The 15,277-nt window shown below is 46.0% G+C and overlaps 1 protein-coding gene across 5 annotated transcripts; it reads right to left on the bottom strand.

The window, feature by feature from the left end:
• Window positions 1-4,614: 4,614 nt before the first annotated feature.
• znf76 (zinc finger protein 76) lies at window positions 4,615-14,761 on the bottom strand. 5 transcript variants are annotated; one of them, XM_010880892.4, is made up of 13 exons: window positions 14,663-14,761; window positions 12,950-13,044; window positions 12,756-12,839; window positions 12,562-12,639; window positions 9,835-10,025; window positions 9,007-9,192; window positions 8,578-8,779; window positions 7,977-8,156; window positions 6,405-6,608; window positions 6,223-6,314; window positions 5,685-5,846; window positions 5,435-5,548; window positions 4,615-5,354 (listed from the first exon to the last, which is right to left on the bottom strand). In XM_010880892.4, the coding sequence occupies exons 2-13, from the start codon at window positions 13,020-13,022 to the stop codon at window positions 5,250-5,252; spliced, it is 1,671 nt and encodes a 556-aa protein (XP_010879194.1). In that variant the 5' UTR covers window positions 13,023-13,044; window positions 14,663-14,761; the 3' UTR covers window positions 4,615-5,249. The 5 variants fall into 5 exon arrangements, with proteins under 5 accessions (XP_010879194.1, XP_010879195.1, XP_019911491.1 ...); XM_010880893.4 differs by having other exon boundaries at window positions 12,950-13,040; window positions 14,663-14,714; XM_020055932.2 differs by lacking the exon at window positions 14,663-14,761 and adding an exon at window positions 13,132-14,650.
• Between the last annotated feature and the right edge of the window lie 516 nt (window positions 14,762-15,277).

Raw genomic sequence — 15,277 nt, 5'->3', positions numbered from 1 at the left:
TCATTCATCTCAGTGTAAAAAAAAAAAACCCCAGTGTGTTTCATTGTGACTGCCAACATACAATCAGATTAACTGGGTGCAGATTAGATAGCACTCCATGTTTGTTTTTCCATGTAATTAAAATGAGTAAGAAATACTGACAGTTTTTTAGCCCACTTAGTTGTAATATCTGTTGCTACTTCATATTCTCAGTTCTTAAATAAGAATAGCTTCTGCAATAGCTGATGATGATCTGAATGAACAAATGAATAATGTATAAAGGGCGAGTTTTCCTTTCATATAGCAGAACATTTGGACTGAAATGTATATTAAAAGGTGTAATGGTCTTAAATGACATAGCCTTTACCTGTGGCTTAGAGTCAACCTCTTTGGAACCGTTTCAGTGAAACAGAGTCTTGTGTGCTGTGAGTCTTTTGGGTGGTGTGAGTCTTTTGGGTGTTGTGAGTCATATGGGTAATGTGAGTCTTTTGGGTGGTGTGAGTCTTTTGGGTGTTGTGAGTCATATGGGTAATGTGAGTCTTTTGGGTGGTGTGAGTCTTTTGGGTGTTGTGAGTCAAATGGGTAATGTGAGTCTTATGGTTGGTGTGAGTCTTTTGGGTGGTGTGAGTCTTATGGGTGGTGTGAATCTTATGTGTGCTGTGAGTCTTATGGGTGGTGTGATTCTTAGGGCTGATGTATACCTTAGTCCCATGGTGCATTGAACCCTTTGTTTTCGCGCAGTTGAACGTGGTTTCCTCACACACTTCTAATCTTTTGCTTCAGACAAAGGGGTGGGGTGGGGTGGAGAGCGGTAATATTACCCAAGGACAAGGGGAGGTGTGCAAACTTCTGACCAATCACAGAATCTGAACTTAAGCACAACTTAAGAAAACTAGAAAATAAGTAATATATGCAAACGGCAGAAACACAACCCTCCCTCAAAAAATAATCACATTTACACAATCCATGCTGCATGCATCCACTTTAATGTGGAAATATAAATTCACCTTTATGGGTGGTGTTAGTTTTATGGGCGGGTTTGAGTCTTTTAGCAGCTGTTTACCAACTCTTTCTCTTCCCTGTCGCCCCCTGAATCCCCCACCATCACCACCCGCAGCCCCTCTCACCTCACAAAGACTAGATTGTTCCCTGCAGATGCCGGGAACTCGACCCAATCCAGGGGCAGCTGTCTGAAAAATCCACACACCCCTACACCCTTCGACACGTACACTGCGTAGCCACCCCCCCCCCTCCCCCCTTGGAGTGGGGGGGGTGCCAGGGGCTTATGGACGGACATTAAAAGGGTACCCCTTCCACCCTCTCCCAAACCCCAGCCATATACTCCCCTCCCCCGGCCCTGTCCCCGAAACAACCTCCCACATCCCCCCTGATCTCCCTGTCCCAAAACAACCCCCACATGGCTGTCCACTCCACCCACTCCACCAGCCAAACACTCTCCAGCTGTAGTTCCCTGAGCAGCGCTCCTCACCGCGTTAACCCTTCGCTGACACGCACATACATACATGTACACACAAACAAAGAAACACAGCGAGGTTTGTTTTTCTCCATTGCTGGGTTTTCCATCATAGAGAGGAAGTGGTGAGTCAAGACTTTCAATCACAGGAAGTGTCTGTGAAACTGAGAACACACAAAACAAACAAGGCGCCATTATCCCAGCGAAACACACCTGATTCGGTGGAACTCTTCCTACTCTATGTACTGTGTATGGTGATTGTGAATACGTGTACACATCTGTGTATCTGTGTGGGGGTGTGCAGGTTTACTGTGCGGGCAGGGAGGGGGTGGGGATCCTCTCAATATGAGTGCAACCTTACAGAAAACAGACAGGTCGAGAGTTTGTACCAGAAACCCCATTTCACTTCTAACTTCTCCTGCCAGGACCACACCCAGGCTTCGCCTGACTCTGTAGCCCTGATAAACCTGTTTACGGCCCCAGCGTTGTGGAGCAGCCATCTGGGTTTAAAAACGTTTACAAACAATAATCAACCTGCAGAATGGAGATGGGTGTCAACAGCACACAATACTTAGGAGGGCCTTCTCTCTTGGGAGAGGATTTAGACGGACGGACTGACAGGGTTGGCTCTCTGTTTCCCTCGGGTCACGACTCAGACGATGCCCCCACCTCACTCCCCCCTGAGCTGCTCCCATCAGCTTATTGGGTCAGGGTGATATGATCAAAAACAGAACTCTGGTGTGACCAAACAATAGACAAACCTCTCTCTCTTTCTGTGTGTGTGTGTGTTTTTGGTAATGCAGGATTTTAACAATCAGATGCAGACCACAAAGAGCCTCTGCTAAGTAAGTTAAGTCAAATAGACTGGGTTGTGTCATTGTCCCACCTGGCTATCTTACAATGAAAGAATGTTTAGAGGACTCAAAGTATCGAATGTAAATGTGTGTATCTCTGTGTGTGAAGAATACACAGCTGAAAAACAACTAAAGTCATTATGTGTGGTAAGTGAGGCTCCATGATAAATCCTCAGGTTGACCAACAGTTGTTTTTTGGGAACCCACGTTATGCAGTCATTTTACATGGATTTTGATTGAATAGCTAGTCATAAAGATGTAGCCCTAAGAACAACATTCCATAGTATGACTGAAATGTATGTGTGTGTGAATAAATTCCCTTAGGACTTGGGATAGGCCTTTTTAATCATGGCCTTTTATGGGTGTGTATGAACAAATGAGAGATTTTGTGACCATACGTCTGAAAACCAAATGATTCTGATCTGATCGACATCACAGGAAGCCCAAGCCGCTCCTTTTGGTCACAGGTTGTAACTCGACCCAGGGTGCATTGCACAGTGATTGGCTGTGGCAGGACGCCAGCCCTTGTCAGCGTCTGTTTATTCATCAGATTAGCAAATCAAGATGACAACTGATTGTACCACCCCAGGTCTTATTGTTTTAGTTATGGCTAGAGCCAGCCACCCTGATGACAGAGAACTTCTAACTTCACTCAGCTGTTCTAAGACCCACCTAAAGTTTTTTTTGGGATTTTCTAGTGTGCAACCGAGTCAACAAAACCAATGTTTACTCATGCAGGAAGTAGTCATCCTCAACCCACCAGTAAGTCTTAACAGTGTCACACACTACGGAGGAAACACAAATCTGGCATCATTTAGCTGAAATATGACCTGAAGACGGGCTGTGGGGGTTTTGTTGAGTGCTGTACAACTGAGATTGTCTGCATATAGAAGTGTGTGAAACTGATCATTGAGTGTGTTTCGGTGCTAGGCCTTGAGGTGTGTGTGTGTGTGCTAGTCTTTAGGATTTGTATATCGGTGCTAGACGTAGGCCCATCCCCATTCTCCACCAGAGACAGGAAGCTGCCAAGGGTACTCTGACACCTATGTCAGCAAACACAGGAAGTGAGGGAGCATGGGGAGCAGGGAGGAGGCGCTCCACAACACAGAAGAGGAACCCATGTCGTCTTAAGCTCTTCTAACTTCCTGTCTCTGGCTCAGTATTTCTTCTACCCTTCACTTTGTTTGTTCTTAAGTCTGTGTATTTACTGTTTCTTACTCAACTTAAACTGCTCTCCCTCTCTGTACATCCACTCTGCTTTAGCTTTTCCCACTCTCCCTAGCTGCAGCTGTTGGTCCAATGGGGTGTGACGTCACAGCGGCCCAGCCAATCAGGCGCTGTTGTCGAGGTAGAACGACGCAGCGAAGCAAAGGAAAAAAAGAGGGTGGAGAGAAGGCTTTGGTGTGGTCGGCCTGGTGGGAGCTGGTGTAGATAAACACTTCCTCGTTAACAGCAATCATAACCAGACCTCCATGTTTCTTTCCCTGGCCGGGATAACAAGCCCAGCCTCCAACCCTCAGGGTTTATTAGCGATTCCCTCCGGATTGATCTACGGATCAACCCAACACCCAGGTCCCCGATTGTGAGATAAGCGAGACCACATCATCCACCGTATGCCACCACCACCACCACTACCATTACGATGAAGAGGGGAGTAGTTAGTTTGGCTGGACCGGAATGCACGGATCGCGGTGAATGGAGAGGGCCAGGCAGGGGTGCGACTTGTGTGAAGAATGCAAAAGGAGAACAGAGTGGGTGGGTCCACAGCATGTGGCAACCTTGACGAATGAGGGAGCTGGAGACAGACCAAGGAAGTCCTCATTTTGGTCTTCCATTTCGATTCATTATCACTGTTTCTCTCTTTAGCCCTTTCCTCAACTTTTGTTCCATTTCAACATAATTATTTAAGACGTATCTCGCGTCTTGACATATTATTCCGTTTTAAACTCACTAAGTTTTTGGGCAAGTATATGGTGCCACAAAACACTTTGAATAGGTGATACTTAAGTTATTACTCAAAGGCAATAAACCAATGTTATCAAAGATAAATATTTTAATAGATTCTTGAGAATGTAGAGAAAGTTGTGTTGCAGTTCTCTCTCCAGTTCCTCCTAGATTATTAAATTGAGAAACCTTCACTTAATTTTGCAATCTATTCTCTGGGCTAATCTACTGTATACAGAGGATTTCCGGCAAAACATTTATAGTTCAGTATAATCCAAGTGTAAGACCGCCCTCTGGTGGTTAATAGACAATTTTCAGTTAAACATAATTTAATCCTCAAAAGCATTATGAGACCCACAAGCATCAGAGGTAAAGCTATTTATTGACAAATGTACACCTCTGCAACTTCATCACAGATCCAGATAAATGTCACAGCACGATATTGCTCACAGTGAACCCTTTAATGATGTAGGCAAGGCAACTTATAGCTCTTTGGATCGACAGTCCATCTCTGAATTGTTTAACCAATGTTTCAGTTGAACTCAAGAAGGTGCTCTCCAAACCAAACCTTGACCAGAGTTTTTGAGCTTTGTGAGTAGACGCAGAAGTACACAGTACTGTTTCCTGGAAAAGTCATTGCAGTCAGAGAAATGAGTTGTTGTGTCATGATTATTACATGGCATTTAGCGCTTATGTTTTGTGATTATGAAGGCTGGAGCTAGGTTAGTGCGAGTGCTGCTTCCCGGAAGCAGCAGGAAGAGTAAGCTACTGTACTGGGGCTAAAAACAAACAAAGACCTGCTCATGCTCACATCTGAACATTCAAAACCAAGTCTCCATGACAACAGCTTCTCAGATTCCCATGCTCTCCGATTGGTTAGGAGCTCTGAGATGAGTTCTGCCCACTCCGTGGCCAGAGACAGTCTCCTGGAGTGCTGGTGGTTGGAGCTCCTTGAGGCGGGCTCTGTGTCGTACCCAGGTAGAGGTTGGGGGTAGGTGTCAGCAGCCCCCGTCTAACGTGTCCTCGTCCTGAACCAGCCCTCCCTGCTGGATGGCAGCTGTCGCCATGCTGATGGCCTCCTCCAACGTATGCTGCTCCTCTAGCTACAAACAAACACAGAACTCACAGTAGACAGTTCAGAGGGCCCCTTTGAAGGTTTGTTCATCTCTGGGTTGGCACTGACCTGAACAGCGATCTGGGTGCCGTTAGCTGTGGCCAGGAGCGCCACCTGCTGGTAGTGGGGCCCCGAGCCCTGAGAGCTGCCTGTCATGATACCCTCCGACGTCACTATGGCAACCTGGAGAACAACGATGAACTTTACATGATGATCAACTTGACAGCACGACAAAGTGGATACGGAAGATCAAATAACATACTGATAACCTACTGAAGTCTAAAGTGTGTGTGTGTGAGAGAGAGTGTGTTTAACCTACCGGCTGCAGCTCCTTGCCCTCCTCTGTTACCATGGTGATGTGGTGGTGTCCCATGGTGGCCATGTCAGTCTGGTGGCTCGGCAGGGAGATGGCTGTGCCGTCCTGTGTTACCATGGTGATGGCTGTGCCGAGCGCCTGTAGATCCTCTGCTGACAAACCCACCTGTCAAGACAGGAACCAGTCAGGAGACACACCACCTAACAGACCTACCTAGACGGGGTTAAAGAAAAGCTTGCAAACAACTCTCCTTGCAACTTGGCTGGGCTACCCACCTGTGCCTTCAATCCCCTGCAACTTAACCAGAACACTGCAGACTGTCTGGGGTTCAACATTCCCCAGGTCTCCCATGTCACCCTGCCTCTCGGCACACTCTACTGGCTTCATGCGAGGCTCAAAACATACATCTCTCCCCGAGCTCTTTTCCCGGCCAACCTTTGGCCTCGTGGCTGTCCCACTGTTACAGGAGGCAGCTTCTACATGATCAAATATTATCACTGTCTGCCCTTCTCCAACCAGCCCAGACACTGTTAATAACTACCTGAGAACCAATGATGTCCTGTGAATCCAACACGTCCTCTTTCTGTTCTGTCCTATTCAGAAAGGAGGCCTGCGATTGGTCATCCATCGCTTCTGAAAACAGGCAGGCATTGTTTCACTTACTCCACTAGCATGTATTACACAAGTCTGTGTGTGTGTGTGTGTGTGTGTGGGCCTGCATACCTTCCCCATTTTCTGTGGCCTCAAAGTCTCCGTGCGTGGTGCGTTTGTGCATGGCCAGCGTGGAGGTCTGCCGGTAGGTCTTTCCACAGTGGTTGCAGGTGTAGGGCTTGCAGTGTGTGTGAACCACGTGGTGCTTGTACAGGCTGGAGTACTCCGTAAACCTCTTCCCACAGCCGGGCACTGTGCACAGGTAAGGCTTCTCGCCTACAAGGCGGAGAGAAACACAGAGCACTTCAGTTTTTCACTATGCAGGGGTCACTAGAGCGCGACGGGAAACCAACAATCCCATCTGACCCCTTTCACATGATGCTTTCCAGTGTTAGCGGTCCAAGTGTCTTACCTGTGTGTATTCTCATGTCGCGTAGCGGTCCGAGTGTCTTACCTGTGTGTATTCTCATGTCGCGTAGCGGTCCGAGTGTCTTACCTGTGTGTATTCTCATGTCGCGTAGCGGTCCGAGTGTCTTACCTGTGTGTATTCTCATGTCGTGTAGCGGTCCGAGTGTCTTACCTGTGTGTATTCTCATGTCGCGTAGCGGTCCGAGTGTCTTACCTGTGTGTATTCTCATGTCGTGTAGCGGTCCGAATGTCTTACCCGTGTGTATTCTCATGTCGCGTAGCGCTCTGAGTGTCTTACCCGTGTGTATTCTCATGTCGTGTAGCGGTCCGAGTGTCTTACCTGTGTGTATTCTCATGTCGTGTAGCGGTCCGAGTGTCTTACCCGTGTGTATTCTCATGTCGTGTAGCGGTCCGAGTGTCTTACCTGTGTGTATTCTCATGTCGTGTAGCAGTCCGAGTGTCTTACCTGTGTGTATTCTCATGTCGTGTAGCGCTCTGAGTGTCTTACCCGTGTGTATTCTCATGTCGCGTAGCGGTCCGAGTGTCTTACCTGTGTGTATTCTCATGTCGTGTAGCGGTCCGAGTGTCTTACCTGTGTGTATTCTCATGTCGTGTAGCGCTCTGAGTGTCTTACCCGTGTTTATTCTCATGTCGTGTTAGCGCTCCGAGTGTCTTACCCGTGTGTATTCTCATGTCGTGTTAGCGCTCCGAGTGTCTTACCCGTGTGTATTCTCATGTCGTGTTAGCGCTCCGAGTGTCTTACCCGTGTGTATTCTCATGTCGTGTTAGCGCTCCGAGTGTCTTACCCGTGTGTATTCTCATGTCGTGTTAGCGCTCCGAGTGTCTTACCCGTGTGTATTCTCATGTCGTGTTAGCGCTCCGAGTGTCTTACCCGTGTGTATTCTCATGTCGTGTTAGCACTCCGAGTGTCTTACCCGTGTGTATTCTCATGTCGTGTTAGGGCTCCGAGTGTCTTACCCGTGTGTATTCTCATGTCGTGTTAGCGCTCCGAGTGTCTTACCCGTGTGTATTCTCATGTCGTGTTAGCGCTCCGAGTGTCTTACCCGTGTGTATTCTCATGTCGTGTTAGCGCTCCGAGTGTCTTACCCGTGTGTATTCTCATGTCGTGTTAGCGCTCCGAGTGTCTTACCCGTGTGTATTCTCATGTCGTGTTAGCGCTCCGAGTGTCTTACCCGTGTGTATTCTCATGTCGTGTTAGCGCTCCGAGTGTCTTACCCGTGTGTATTCTCATGTGGTTCTTGTAGTTGGTTGCACTGGCAAAGCCCCGTCCGCAGGAAGGCTCGTGGCACATGTAAGGTCGCTCCCCGGTGTGTGTCCTGATATGGACCTTCCTGATATTAGAGGTGGTGAAGGAACGGCCGCAACCCTCAAACGGGCACCTAAACGGCTTCTCACCTGAGAGTTTCAGATGAGCAGAGAGAGACAGAGAGGGAGCAGATTAGATGTACTAGACGGGGAAACAGCCTCGAAGGCCCTGAACAGAAAGAATATAATCTAACAGAACAAAGAAAGGGGAAGTTGAAGAGGAGGAGACTGACAGAGGGATTGTAGCTTTAGACCACAGGTCTTCAACCCTCTCCTGGGGACCCCCCAGCCATTCCATCTATTAGATGTATCCCAGAGCTAGCACACCTGAATCAACTCTTTAATTAACACGCCCTTACCTGCTGAATCAGGTGAGTTGTTTCAGGGCAAGAACTTAACTGTGAGAAGGCTGGGGGTCCCAGGAGCGGGTGGAAGACCCATGCTTCAGACAGTGGACAGAGAGATCACCTGACTGAGGGTAGTGATGGGGACTGTGTGTGTGTCTTACTACCTGTGTGTGTGCGGACATGTTTCTGGAGGTCTCCAGAGGTTTTGAAGGCCTTGTAGCACATGTCTTCAGGACACTTGTATGGTTTTTCACCAGTATGTGTTCGCAGGTGGCTCTTCAGGCCGTAGCCTGTAGCGAAAGCCTTTCCACACGTCGGCACGTCACACCTGTATGGTCTAACACCTGAGTGAGCCCTCTCATGCACCTGACAAGACAGGGACGACGTTATTATAACATTCACATCTCATTGAGACAGAGACGACGTTATTATAACATTCACATCTCATTGAGACAGAGACGACGTTATTATAACATTCACATCTCATTGAGACAGAGACGACGTTATTATAACATTCACATCTCATCGAGACAGGAACGACGTTATTATAACATTCACATGTGTGTGTGTGGTAAGGGGTATGTGTGTGGTACCTTGAGGTGGTGTGCTGTGGTATAGAGGCGTCCACAGCCTTCATGATCACAGCGGAAAGTCTTCTCAGCAGTCTGCTGACCCTTAGGGGGGCCCCACGACCCCATGACCTGTACGATAGGCTCAATGTCTTGAAGCCCATTGGTACTGCTCATGTTCTCATCCACCTCCACCTCTGACCCAGTCATCTAGGCAGAAGAGATGATCAGTTACGACCAGTAAAGCAGTACATGGTATATTTCACCACAACAAGTAAACAGTTTATTATTTGGAAGGAAAGGGAGGAGAGAGAGGGAGGGGGAGACACAGAGAGAGAAAAAACCAGCAAGAAAGAGAAAGACCGCAGAAAGACAGATACAGAATGAATGCACTCAAACAAGAAAGGTGAGAAGAGACAGACAGACAGACCTCGATGTCATTCTCTAAGGTGGTGATGGTGTTTGGGTTCACAGACAGACAGACCCACCTTGGCGTAGTTCTCTAATGTGGTGCTGGGTGTTCAGGTCCACAGACATACAGACAGACAGACATAGATACAGACAGACATACATACATACAGATATACAGACATACATACATACAGACAGACCCACCTTGGCGTAGTTCTCTAAGGTGGTGCTGGGTGTTCAGGTCCACAGACATACAGACTGACAGACATACATACAGACAGACCCACCTTGGCGTAGTTCTCTAAGGTGGTGCTGGGTGTTCAGGTCCACAGATATACAGACAGACATACAGACCCACCTTGGCGTAGTTCTCTAAGGTGGTGCTGGGTGTTCAGGTCCACACACATACAGACAGACAGACATACATACAGACAGACCCACCTTGGCGTAGTTCTCTAAGGTGGTGATGGTGTCCGGATCAACAGTGTCATCTGCAGACAGCTCCCCCAGGGCGCCCCCTGGCTGCAGAGACAGGATGGTGCTGCCGGCCTGCAGGCAGGAGGGGTGGTGGATATATGCCGTGCTACCGTCCTCCAACTGCACCGCCTCCACTGCGCTGGGGTCATATCCGTCTGTCAGGGTTGGGGGTCAGAGGTCATGTGGTATGGTTTGAAACATTTGAGATCAGTTTCCTTCCATCCTTTGTGGTGGTAATAATAAGTCACATTTGACTGGACAACAGGGCGACGACTGCCCAAAGCTGTGCTAATGTTTGTGCATTTATACTGGTTTGTCATTACGATGCCTTTAGGCTATTCTCCCATAGTCATTTCAACTGTGGAGAAATGTAACGGTAGCCTTTCACTGGGCCTATGGGAGCCATTAGCACAGTCATTCCATTGCAACCAAGATAAACTGTTCAAAAGTGAAGATAGAATTTGTCTGGTTGAAAACGTCCCATATTGGTCCTGTGATCTACCACTGCCTCAGCTCCTCATGAACTGCAGAAGGCACTCATATCTGGAACATTTTCTCCATCTCTCCATGTTAATACAGCACAAAAATGCTTGATAAAGTAGCTTAAAAGAACGGTCATTATGCTTGAAACCATTTTACCAGAACATCATCTTTCCAGAATTCACACTTCAATTCATGGAGGAAAATATTTACCACAATGTCACCTAATACATTTAAACATTTAAAGAGCAATATTCCATATATTGTGGCAAGAAAATAATTTGTTTTGTATTCTGTCTAGCAAACATGGACGCCCCATGTTAAGAACCAACATAGAATTGCAGGAGAATGGGCTTAAAACTACAAACCCCACCCCACTAGATGGGCTTAAAACTACAAACCCCACCCCACTAGATGGGCTTAAAACTACAAACCCCACCCCACTAGATGGGCTTAAAACTACAAACCCCGCCCCACTAGATGGGCTTAAAACTACAAACCCCACCCCACTAGATGGGCTTAAAAATACAAACCCCGCCCCACTAGATGGGCTTAAAACTACAAACCCCACCCCACTAGATGGGCTTAAAACTACAAACCCCACCCCACTAGATGGGCTTAAAACTACAAACCCCGCCCCACTAGATGGGCTTAAAACTACAAACCCCGCCCCACTAGATGGGCTTAAAACTACAAACCCCACCCCACTAGATGGGCTTAAAACTACAAACCCCACCCCACTAGATGGGCTTAAAACTACAAACCCTGCCACACTAAATGGGCTTAAAAATACAAACCCCACCCCACTAATGTTGCCCTCTCACTACAAAGTCAGTCCCCCTATTGCCTTCCCCAAAGCCAGCCTTTCCTACAAGGTGAACAGTATCAGTCCCCAGGTGTGATATTACACATTTGGGTGTTTGGAGAATGTACACTGTTCAAAAGTTTGGGGTCACTTAGAAATGTCCTTGTTTTCAAATGAAAAGCACATCAAACTGATCAGAAATACAGTGTAGAAATTGTTAATGTAAATTACAATTGTACTGGAGCTGAAAACTGATCACTTATAATGGAATATCTACATAGGCCCATTATCAGCATCCATCAGTCCTGTGTTCCAATGACACGTTGGGTTTGCTAATCCAAGTTTCTAAGGCTATTCCACATGAGAAATTGCCAAGAAACTGAAAACATCTCATACAACGCTATGTACTACTCCCTTCACAGAACAGTGTAAACTGGGTCTTACCAGAATAGAAGGAAGAGTGGGCATTCCCAGGTGTAATGTTATACCTTCGGGTGTGTGATTGATGTATTTGGGCGTTCCCAGGTGTAATGTTACACCTTCGGGTGTGTGATTGATGTATTTGGCCGTTCTCAGGTGTAATGTTACACCTTCGGGTGTGTGATTGATGTATTTGGCCGTTCTCAGGTGTAATGTTACACCTTTGGGTGTGTGATTGATGTATTTGGGAGTTCCCAGGTGTAATTTTACACCTTCGGGTGTGTGATTGATGTATTTGTGCGTTCCCAGGTGTAATGTTATACCTTCGGGTGCGTGATTGATGTATTTGGGTATTCCCAGGTGTAATGTTATACCTTCGGGTGTGTGATTGATGTATTTGGGCATTCCCAGGTGTAATGTTACACCTTCGGGTGTGTGATTGATGTATTTGGGCGTTCCCAGGTGTAATGTTACACCTTCGGGTGTGTGATTGATGTATTTTGGCGTTCCCAGGTGTAATGTTATACCTTCGGATGTGTGATTGATGTATTTTGGCGTTCCCAGGTGTAATGTTATACCTTCGGATGTGTGATTGATGTATTTGGGCATTCCCAGATGTAATGTTATACCTTCGGATGTGTGATTGATGTATTTGGGCGTTCCCAGGTGTAATTTTACACCTTCGGGTGCGTGATTGATGTATTTGGGCGTTCCCAGGTGTAATGTTATACCTTCGGGTGCGTGATTGATGTATTTGGGCGTTCCCAGGTGTAATGTTATACCTTCGGATGTGTGATTGATGTATTTGGGCATTCCCAGATGTAATGTTATACCTTCGGATGTGTGATTGATGTATTTGGGCGTTCCCAGGTGTAATTTTACACCTTCGGGTGTGTGATTGATGTATTTGGGCGTTCCCAGGTGTAATGTTATACCTTCGGGTGTGTGATTGATGTATTTGGGCATTCCCAGGTGTAATGTTATACCTTTGGGTGTGTGATGGATGTATGCAGTGCTGCCATCCTCCAGTTGCACTGCCTGGCCATCCTCGAACGGCAGAGGCTCTGTGGGGAGAAGACAGGAGGACAGCCAGCATCAGGAGAGACCTGGGTTTATGGAACACAAACGGTTCCTCCCAAACCAGCCCCGAAGAAATTCTGTCCCGGGGTTAAAGACAGACCTTTCTCCTGTACAGTGACCTGCTGTATGTAGGCTGTAGTTCCATCCTCCAACTGAATAGTATCGCCTTCCACTAGGTTACCATCTAGGAGTGAGAAATAACTTCAATTGATGACATCGATGGGAGCCGATATAATGATGGACATGAAGGTGGTGTGAACAGTGTGTTGTCTGTTGAACATGTGAGGGTTTCACCTTTGATGGCCTGTTCGATATAGGCTGTGGAGCCATCAGAGAGGGCCACCGCCTGCAGTCCCAAACTCTCCATTTCTCAGCTACAGATGGTCTATCTGCCAATCACAGGGACACAGACACACTGAGCTACTGACACGTCATCCGTAGGGACAGATGTTGAGAGCTGTGCAACAGACACTGACGTGGAGCTCCACAATCTGGCGCACTGCTGGGATTCATTGTTCATAAGAGTGTAGCTTTGTCCTAACATCTTGCTCCGTAGCATGGTTAGGTCATCTTGGTTGGCTGGTGTTATGTCATAACACCAATGATGTAATGAAAAATCAGTAACTGTTATCAGTTACCAACAAAAATATTGTAATCAGATTACAGATACTTTTGGGGAAAAAATCTTTTACTTTTACTATTTATCTATTACTTTTGTATTACTTCAATTGAAAAAGAACAGGTGTGCGGAATAATTATGACACATTGTATGTTTGAGTTTATTATTTATAAATGTTATTAAAACATCTTTATTTGAACCAAAATATGAAAGGTGGAAGTGCATATCCAGTTTAGTCACGGAGGAAGCGCTAGTTTCCGGTTTTGGTTGGTTGAATGGCTGGTAAAAACAGAGAATATCTTCGATAATATTAGCCGAGTCATAAAAATGTTATTTAGTTATCTACTCGACGCATTATTCTCTGAACAATGATAGGCACCTGCAAATACAACAGAGATTCATGGGACACGTTTCCAATGAAGACAGTAAACCAGCAGTGTAGTGCCATTTACATGTGAAACTACAGTTCATGTAGACCATGGTTTACTGTCAAAGGGCATGGCTATCAGCTTCAGGTCAAGTTGGTAATAAAAGGTTCATGGTAAAAGCAGTACGCGATCATTGTGTGTATTCCAAAGTGTTGTGACCAGGACAACGTTGAAGATCCCCACTTCTAATTTCAGTGGGAGGGTGTAAAAGTCGCTGAAGCCAAATATGGCTGCTTCCGTAATCTTCGAAAGTAAATTCAATTATGTTCTATGTAGGTTGCTTCCGTGATAATATTTCGAAATATCGTTTGTCTTCAAGGTACAGCATTGGGCAATAAAGTTTATCAAGTTAACTAGTTACTCAAAAGACAAATGGAATAATAACTGGTTCACAAACTTCAGAGTGCGGGTGACACTGACAGCTAGGTAACATGTTAGCTAGCATACATGCTAACAACGCTTACACTGAACGGCAAAGTTGGCTAACAACTGGCTAGCTATTGCTGATGCTATGAAAAAGGTTAACTCGGTAGCTTCAGTAAGTATTTTTTTTTGTAAGTGCTGTTACAACTTAATTAGATATTAACAACAATAGACCCGTAAATTAACTAGAGCGATAACTCCGACGAAGTATGTCTGTAATGTCTTTTGAAAGGTGAAGGCGGCTAACCATCTCATGAACTAAAGCGCGCAGCAGTGGCAATACAACGAGGCCTCATTCAGAAGCTACAACACGTTTGGGCTCGAATCAGACATTTGCAAAGCAACGGGGTTACTCTCGTCGGTAACAACAATAGTCGATTCCTAACAACGCGTTTTCTCTTTACCGATAATTGATCTACAACTATAAATAAATCCAGAAATTCGCCAGCTCTGCTTAAATTTCCTCTCCATATCCCCCATTTTCTATCCCATCGCTCCCTCCGCTTGACAAGTTGCAGCGCAAACTGGGATACTCACCTCCAGCAGACCGCCATGCATCAGGCATCACAGAAGCACCCGGGAACCTGAATGGTATGAATGTTGAATCATTGAAGTCCCCACACAGAGGTCAGTTTTGTTATGGAGACCTCATAAATTAGGCTTGATGCATATATGTGTATATACATAGACGTATAAAGGATGTTGCAAATAATAACATGTTTTAAAATATGTAGTAAACTTTTTCAAATGTAGGTTCTGTCTGATTGAACAGTTGATAAGCCACCTGGTAGAGTCCATTGGGTGGATTCTACCAGGTGAATGGAAAACAACCTCTCACAAAACAAAATAAAGCAGATGATTGTTGTCTTTAGGAAGCAGAAGGAACACGTCCTAATTCACATCAATGGAGACATAAGTACCTCAAGGTTCATATAGCTTACAACCACTAAGGACAAGGACCATCATTGCCATGCAGTCAAGAGTGCACAAAAGGGATTAGAATTCCCAACACGACAAAAGCCACACCTTGAGACTGGCCTGTTGATTTCATTCATCAACTTAATTATTTTACTAATGTACTTGAGCCTTTATGTGATGTGAAATGTGTGAGAGGAATAATAAGGTGTTTTATGTATTTTAAAACAAAACAAT

Source organism: Esox lucius, chromosome 17, assembly GCF_011004845.1.
Source record: "Esox lucius isolate fEsoLuc1 chromosome 17, fEsoLuc1.pri, whole genome shotgun sequence".
In the NCBI taxonomy this organism is placed as follows: Eukaryota; Metazoa; Chordata; class Actinopteri; order Esociformes; family Esocidae; genus Esox; species Esox lucius.
The sequence above is the reverse complement of the archived record's forward strand: the minus strand, read 5'-3'. Positions and strand labels throughout refer to the sequence as shown.